The sequence below is a fragment of the Elgaria multicarinata genome, chromosome 13, assembly GCF_023053635.1.
Source record: "Elgaria multicarinata webbii isolate HBS135686 ecotype San Diego chromosome 13, rElgMul1.1.pri, whole genome shotgun sequence".
Classification (NCBI taxonomy): Eukaryota; Metazoa; Chordata; class Lepidosauria; order Squamata; family Anguidae; genus Elgaria; species Elgaria multicarinata.
This window is the reverse complement of record NC_086183.1, coordinates 26,518,931-26,527,096: the sequence shown is the minus strand read 5'-3', so window position 1 is coordinate 26,527,096 and position 8,166 is coordinate 26,518,931. Positions and strand designations below refer to the sequence as shown.

At 46.0% G+C, this 8,166-nt stretch overlaps 1 protein-coding gene across 1 annotated transcript; it reads left to right on the top strand.

Annotated features, from left to right (window-relative positions):
- The first annotated feature begins 432 nt into the window (after positions 1–432).
- Positions 433–4,988, top strand: LOC134408402 (phospholipase A2 inhibitor and Ly6/PLAUR domain-containing protein-like). Its single transcript, XM_063140660.1, has 4 exons — positions 433–439; positions 1,293–1,445; positions 2,590–2,733; positions 4,777–4,988. Exons 1-4 carry the CDS (start codon positions 433–435, stop codon positions 4,986–4,988), a joined length of 516 nt encoding a protein of 171 aa, XP_062996730.1.
- Positions 4,989–8,166: the final 3,178 nt, after the last annotated feature.

The following is an 8,166-nucleotide window of genomic DNA, read 5'->3' as shown; positions in this document are numbered from 1 at the left end:
GTGTGGGAATGTTGTTCTTCTGCAAAATGACAGGTTAATGGTGCACCTGGCCTGTGATTTTTTTTTATGCTGCTAAGATGCTCCCCTATACGTTTTTTTGTTTTTTTTAGGGGTCTGATGGTTTGCCTACATAGATTTTGGGGCATTTGCACTGGATGGCATAGATGACAAAGGAACTGTTACAGGTGGTGAAGTGTTTTAGAGAATGTTTTTGTTGATCAAAGGGTTTTACAATTTCTGTGATTTTGGTGGTATATCTACAATAACAACGGTGTCCACAGGGGTGATGGCCTAAAGCAGCCTTCCTCAACCTGGGGCGCTCCAGATGTGTTGGACTACAACTCCCAGAATGCCCCAGCCAGGCATTCTAGGAGGTGCAGTCCAACACATCTGGAGCGCCCAGGTTGAGGAATGCTATGGGAGCCAAACAAAATGTCGGGTGAATTACAACAATTCATAACGCACATAAATTCCTGGAATGAAGATATCCAATTTGACATCCAACGTAACGTTCTAGAAATTCACTATCTGGGCCTCAAGATAAAAAAAAGAGAGGGCAACTTTTTGTATTCCCCCACCCTCATCAATTGAAATTTGAGCAAATTGCAGCCAGAATTTGCACAACCTGTGGCTGCAATTTGTGCAGAGTTTATACAAATTGTGGCTGCAATTTGCACAACTTTCTATTGACAAGGAAACCGGAGCAGCAGCAGCAGCAACAATGGTACATCTGCGAGCTAGCCTGTCTCGTTGCAGGCCAGCATGTAGAGAAGCGTGCCAAAGTCTGGGGTGTGTGTGTCTGAAATCTCGGCAAAATGCCCCCCCCCCCCGATGCACTCCTCTGACAGAGATGGTTTCTCAGCAGATTCATTGGAGTTGGCCCTCCTTTCCCATCTCTCCCTCTGCAGCAGCCTGATTGAATGGCTGTTGTGAGATGACCGATACAGGAGGGAAGAGCCCCAAGGAGCCGGCCTCTCTGCAGAGCCAATGGAAAGGCCCTGCTTTCTCATCGCTCCCTCTGCGGCAGCCTGATGGAATGGCTGTTGTGAGATGACCGATACAGGAGGGAAGAGCCACAAGGAGCCGGCCTCTCTGCAGAGCCAATGGAAAGGCCCTGCTTTCTCATCGCTCCCTCTGCGGCAGCCTGATGGAATGGTTGTTGTGAGATGACCGATACAGGAGGGAAGAGCCACAAGGAGCCGGCCTCTCTGCAGAGCCAATGGAAAGGCCCCGCTTTCCCATCTTTCCCTTGGCTGCAGTGCAGTGGGTTATTCCCATCCTCTTTTCTCCAGGTGGAAACGTCAGTTCCACGGGGACATACAAAGGCTGCCTCACTCAGTGTAAACCGAATATCTTCACATTGACTACATCCACCAAAAGAAGCGTCCAGACCAGCACATCCTGTTGCCACTCAGAGAACTGCAATGCAAATCTGACTTTAAGTGGTAGGTATTGATTGGGCTTGGGAAGGGTTCCTGGACATGGATGATGATTGGGATGGGTGGGTGAGGCTGTAGTGACTTCCCTCCTATGGACAGTGGGTGGTGGTGATGGCAGGACCATTATTTCTGAGTTCAAAAGCCACCCTGCTGAAGTCCATGCCCTAACAGAGATGCAAGTCTGCAATGGGTCTTGTACTGGTGGCTTGAGGTGGGGGAGGGCAGAAGGTAGATCAGGATCTCATGGCAGATCCCTGGGTGATTTGCTGTGGATTGGCATGAGCTTCTGAGGCCACAGCTAGACCTAAGGTTTATCCTGGGATCATCCAGGGTTCACCCCTGCCTGAGCACTGGATCCCCTGTGTGTCACTTAGATGAACAGGTTTGACCCCTGGACGATCCAGGGATAAACCTTAGGTCTAGCTATGCCCTGTGTCATGACGTTCCCCATGAAAATATGACTATTGAAATGAAGAAAGCTCGGAGTAGACCGCCGATCAGGGTTGGATTCAAGATTTGCCTTCTGCAAATGGAAGGTTCCTCTGCTTGATTTTTTAGGGGCCTCACCCCCCGCCCCATGGACCAGAACTCATCCCATTCAGCCCGGGACTCCTGACAAATTGTGTAGCATTTTCAAGGGACTGGTCTGCTGTGGGAAGGAGGAGTTGGGAAGTCCACTTCCGCCAACTAGGGGTGGATTTTTTTTTGCGCAAAAGGATTGCAAGCCCAGTGGTTATACTGGAACAATTTCTTGGTCTGGGCCATGTGTTCTAAAGCTCCCCATTCTTTATTTCTACTTGGTGCATGCCTGCTTGGATTCTAGTTGGTCGACCTTGAGGTTCTTAGGGTGGGGAAAAATAAAGTAGACCCCAGGAGCCTGAAGTCTGCCTACCCTTGGCCTGAGGCATATCTGGCAGGAATTCTATGTTTGTGCCACTGCTCATATCTAGCCGATGATGGGAGTTTGGCAAAGGGACCATCCCTATAGGAAAAGGGGTCTCCTTAAACCAATAGCTGATGCTACCTGAACATTAGAGGTTGGCCCTATTGGAAACTAGCCAGTATTGCGCTTACGTGTAATGCCTGATCCAGTTCCATAAGACTCGTTCCCTGTGACCTCACTAATACAAGACCTCTCATTGTTTTCCAGTGCCTTCAGTTAGTACTTTTGAAAATGGGGTGAACTGCCCGGTCTGTGAGAATTACAACAACAAGAGCCAGTGTGTGGGCCAAAATGACATCGCCTGCACGGGCATCGAAGACAAGTGCATCTCCCTTATGGGGATATCTATCGGTATTTCTTCACCCCCACCCCACCTGATTCCTCCCCATTATATAGAGATTTTATATAAACATTGGATTATATAGAGCAGAGCCACACCATGACCTTCCCAAGAGTTGGGATGAAAAAGCCTCTTAGCATGGGAGATGCATTGGGCATGCCTCACTTCCTGTGTTCACCTGAGATGGGCGGTAGGCCCTTGTGATGAACCTGGGAAGCTGGTGATGAAGGCTAAGGGGTGAGGGTAAGGCAGTCTCTGACCTAGGGTGACCATATGAAAAGGAGGACAGGGCTCCTGTATCTTTAACAGTTTCATAGAAAAGGGAATTTCAGCAGGTGTCATTTGGTATATATGGAGAACTTGGTGAAATCCCCTCTTCATCACAACAGTTAAAGCTGCAGGAGCTATGCTAGAGTGACCAGATTTAAAAGAGGGCAGGGCACCTGCAGCTTTAGCTGTTGTGATGAAGAGGGAATTTCACCAGGTTCCCCATATATACAAGTGACACCTGCTGAAATTCCCTTTTCTATGCAACTGTTAAAGATACAGGAGCCCTGTCCTCCTTTTCATATGGTCACCCTATCTGACCCAAAGTCCCCAGTTTCTGAGACCTGCCAAGCAAGCAAATGGTAGCAATGATGGGAAAGAAGATGAGGACCCATAGCTAATGGTGACAATGGTGGTTAGGTGGTTCACTCATTGAGGGAAGAGGCCCATGGCTTGTCTTGTCTAAGGCCCTCAAATACCTGGAGTTGGCACTACTCAGATTGCTCTTAAACACTTGGTATTTAGGACCACCGTTTAAAAACACACACGAAGCAATATAACATTTCCTATATCATCCCCCTCTTTGCCTCCTATGCTGCATGTCCTTAAAGGACATGCAGCTCAAAATCAGGGATTGTGGGGGTCAGGAAGAGGGAACCGTTCCCTGAAGCTTTCTCCCCAGCTAACTTACTGCTGCTTTTTTTCTGTGTTGGAGGCATCCTGGTCACTACCCTCCTAGATCCTGTTCCCTCATCTGCTGGGTAACAACCTTTAGCTCCAAGCTTCTGTCTCCAGAGTTTCAAGATTTGAGCTTCTGGGAACCATGAAATGTGGGAATGACCATCATCCATGAGTCTGGGGAACACCTTTACACTATGCAGATCAGGGGTAGGCAATTGTGAGAGGCCCAGAGGGCATTTTTTTGCCATCACCCCCATGGGCCGTGCTCTGCAGGGTGCCTCAAATGATTTTTAATGTTTTAACAAAATGGCGGTTTGCCACTGCAAACCCCTTTAGCTATGGAGCAACTGCAGAGCACTAAAATAGTCCAAGTTAGCTTGCAAATAAGCTAAATTTGACCCTTCAGGGCACCATTTTCCCTGGAATGTTCTTTTCCCCAACAAACAGAGCCTCCAAGGAATGAGAATGAAGATGGCAACACTGGTCCCTGGCAGGTGGGCCTCTTGAGGGCCCACATCATCATCAATGGGTATTTGAGGAGACGTAGGACTAGGGATGCACAGATTTTGTTAAATCCATTCTGTATTTTGCAGATTATCAGGTGTCTTTCATTCCATCATCTGCTCATGGACGGACTTAGATTTTTTTTAGAATGTATGAGAATTTCATTCCACTTGTGCTAATGTGTGTTATTGTGCATGTGAAAAATTCTTCAAAACCCCCTTAAAGTTTTTTTTAAAAAAATGGCTTGCAAATCCATGGAATCTCTACAACTTGGGAAAAGCTGGTCTCCTGCAGAATTTGCAGCTCGGATTCACGGAAATTTGAATCTGATGAGGATTTCTCTGACATCCCTTCATGGGATGCTACAAAAGTTCTACCTGCGGTTTTAGATCTGTGCTGGCTCATTCACACAGACATGGCGCCGTTCAAGCAATAAAGCTGAACGTGTGAACCAACCCATCTTTCCCACTTATGCCATCGTTCGGTAACTCCCATGTCCACAGAAAATCTAGCTCAAGCGTAACAAGGAAATAGGCGCAGTGGGGCAGAAAGGTGATGTTCTGTTCTTCTGACAGTGAGTCTCTACTTAATTCTCTCCACAGTCAAAAAGGAAGACAACTTCTCTATCAAAGGCTGTGCTACCCAGAGTGCCTGTGATTTGGATGTGGATGCCCTGGTGCCCTACGCAGGAAAAATCTACAAGCTGACTAAGAAACCAGATTGCACTAATGCAGGAGTCCTGGGTGCCATCTCCTCCCAGGCCACATTTTTGAGTGCCATCGTTGGCATCCTCTTACTCAATGTCCTCTCTTGACCCAACTACCCTGTGTTTGCCTCCCTGTCTGTTTAATGATCTGTTATGCTGCTCCCCAGAATTGCTAGTTGGTTTGTTTTAGACACGGAGAAAGCATTGATTTTCAGCATGACTTTCTGGATCCCGTCATTTCTCAATATGCCTTTTTTGAGAGATCTTCCAACAATTCTCTCTCCCTCCCTTCCCCTTCGCTTGTTGGCTTAGTGAAGTCTGTTGAACTTTTCTTGCTCTCTCCACATTGAGAACAAATCTGGAAAATGTGGGGTGTCACTCTAATCCTGGAAGGGCAATGCCACAGTCTTGGGGGCACTTGGCAAAGGGTGCCCAGGGTCAAGGAGGTACAAATTCATAAAGTAGAATAAATAATAATTAGTTCACGTGGAAATGGGGTTTCATGTGTGTGCTCCTTCTGGATTGGGAATTGTGTGCCTTGCATTGAATAAATGGTCAGTGCTGTTGGCTTGGAAAATGCTAATTGCCTTTGGAGGAGAAAATGAATCACAGACACCGTTCCCTCCTCCTTCCCAATAAATGGGACTTCATGAATTCAAAGTGGATTATGACATCTAAAGTAGATCTGTATGCTAATTGTCTCTTGATATTCTTCACCTGTCTTCACGTAGACAGAAATTAGTGTATGTGGGTGGGGTGGGGTGGGGTGGGTGAGACACTTTTGCTGAATTTATCCAGGGGAAGAAGAAATTCTCCAACAGTTTCTCGGGGTGGGATTCACCATTACTATACACATCTTCATTTCCCCCCAAATGTTTTTGTTGTTTTTCTTCTTCTTTTTTTCTGCTGCTGCTGCTATGAGTGGCACCAGCAATAAATGTGTTGGCGGGTGGCCTGGCCACCATTTTGAATCCTCCAGAGTGCCAGAGGCCTAGTGGCTTTTTGAGACACTGTGTGTGTGTGGGGGGGGAGGGGAATGGCAGCTGTCATATCAAAGAACAAACAGAATGGAGAGAGAGATTGATTCAGAGATAATTTGGCAACATGGCTTTTTCCCCCTCCTGGATCTGGTGGTGGAGAGTTGAAGGGGGGGGGGGGAATCAAGACATTTTCTCAGAGAAAAATAACTTCTGAGAAATTTTGACTCCGATCTAATCTAAAGGCCTTTGGTCTTTTGCTCTCTCTCCCCACGCCTCTCAAACCTAAAGCACAGGCGGTCAGCTCTGGAGACTGAACCTTTTCAATTAGGGGAACCAAAATTAAAAGGTGCCTTCCCAAGAGAAGCCCACTTGCCTGGCTGTGGATGATAGGAGTTGTAGTCCAACATCCCTGGAGTGCAGCAGGTTGTGGGGGAAGCTGTTTTAAGCCTAAACCACATTTTTTTTAAAATATGTGGGCAGTTTGACTGGCAGGATACATAATTACTTTTTTAAAAAATCCATGTGTACTCAAATGCTCTTCAATTACTTGCTAATTTTCAAACCTCCATTTAATATATGTTTCCCCTTATTAAAAAATAAATGTTTCTTGAAATGTAAATTGCTGTGCCACATGTTTATTCCTTCCCCCACCTTTGGTTTATTTTTATTTTTATTTTTAATTGTGGGTTCATCATTTCTCTTTGGATTCTCTCATGGCCTGCCCGAGTACTGCTACTGGAATGTTTCAGCCATCAATACTCAACCCAGAAAACCTCCCATGTCAAACTGTCAGTGTAGCTGGTAACAGATTGCTTTTCACCAGCACTCCAGCCTAAGAGTGGCCACCAAATTTTTGCCGAAGTGGAAACTGAAATAGATGTGGAATTTCCCCTGTCATACATGCAAAACCAAAAGAGCAAAAGGATAAGAAAATAACCAGAGTAAATGCATCTAGCTGATTAGATTGGGTCCCTATTTTCTCTAGATTCTTCTCAGCAATGTCAGAGTTCTCACCTTTTGCAAGCATTCAGTTTTCCCCCAGCATTCAGCTTTTCCTAAAAGTAGCTCTCTGATTTTCTTTCTCTTTCTGTTTCTTTTTTCCTTCGAAGATTTCTCTCTATTTCCCCCTTCCTCTACATTTTACTAAAAAAACCTGACTTTTTATGTGTTAAAGCCAACCTGTGCTCTGCTCACCTTTGCCCTACATTCCTTCTGTCAAGCTCGATGGAAACATTTGTGCAAAAGTGAAACATGTATTTCTTCCAGAGCAGGCATTTTGTCTCCAAAGAGCTGAGCAAGGCTCCTGACTTGTTGTGGATCCTCTTGTCCTCTCCCCTGCTCTGTAGACCTACTGGCAACTGCATGATCTTTTGTCTTATTGATTTTAAACTAACCAGCCTACACAGAAAACAACAACAATCCCACATTAAAACAATTCAGAAAAAAAGAGTGAATGAGTCATAAAGCAAAGAACAATTACCCCCTCCCCCAAGAAATATCCAAACTAAGTACAAAATAATTCCTTCACATTCTCTTAGGCAAAACGTTAGGAGAAATGACAAGGAAAGCCAAAAGACACTTGATAAAATTAGCAAAAGCTCTCAGTAGGTTTCTTGTTTCCTGAAGCACTGAGCTACATTCTCAGAACTCCAGTATGTCTGAAATTCCTTTAGAATGTCTGAAAACTGGCAGGTCCAGTGCTTGGAAGGCAGTAGAATGCCTGAAAATGTCGTACCATTTCAATGGAAAACACAGAAGTTACAGGCAGCAGATGATAGTGTGGGTCCCCTGCTGAAACCACCAAATGACCAGTGTTTGGGGGGAAGGGCGTATGGGTAAGGAGAAGGGAGTGTGGTCTTCTGGGGAATCCCAGAGGGCTTGGTTTGGCTCCTGTGCCTGAGGTTTTGCACTGCTGCTGTCAAGCCAATCTGCCTAGAAGGAGAGGATAGGGCAGCTGCAGGCTGCTGAGCCTTCTCTGTGCTCTTGTTACTATTCCCATGCATGTGAGCAGGCAGCAACAGCCTGGAACAGGAGCCAAGTGAACAAAGACTTCAGGGTAAGCAGTGGCTAAGGTGTGGGCCTCTGTAAATGCTCCACGATATTTATCTTGCCAATGGAGATAGCCCTGCCTGTATTTCTGGCAAAGCCAGGTGGCTCTGATATGAACAACACTAGCAAACTGGGCTGTAAAACAGCACTTTTATTTTACTGTAGTGTTGATTACAGGCCAGAGTTCCTGATGCCAGCCAGCCAACTGTAAACACTGAATGCAAACAGCAGGATCTAGTGATATCTGGCTCTTTTGG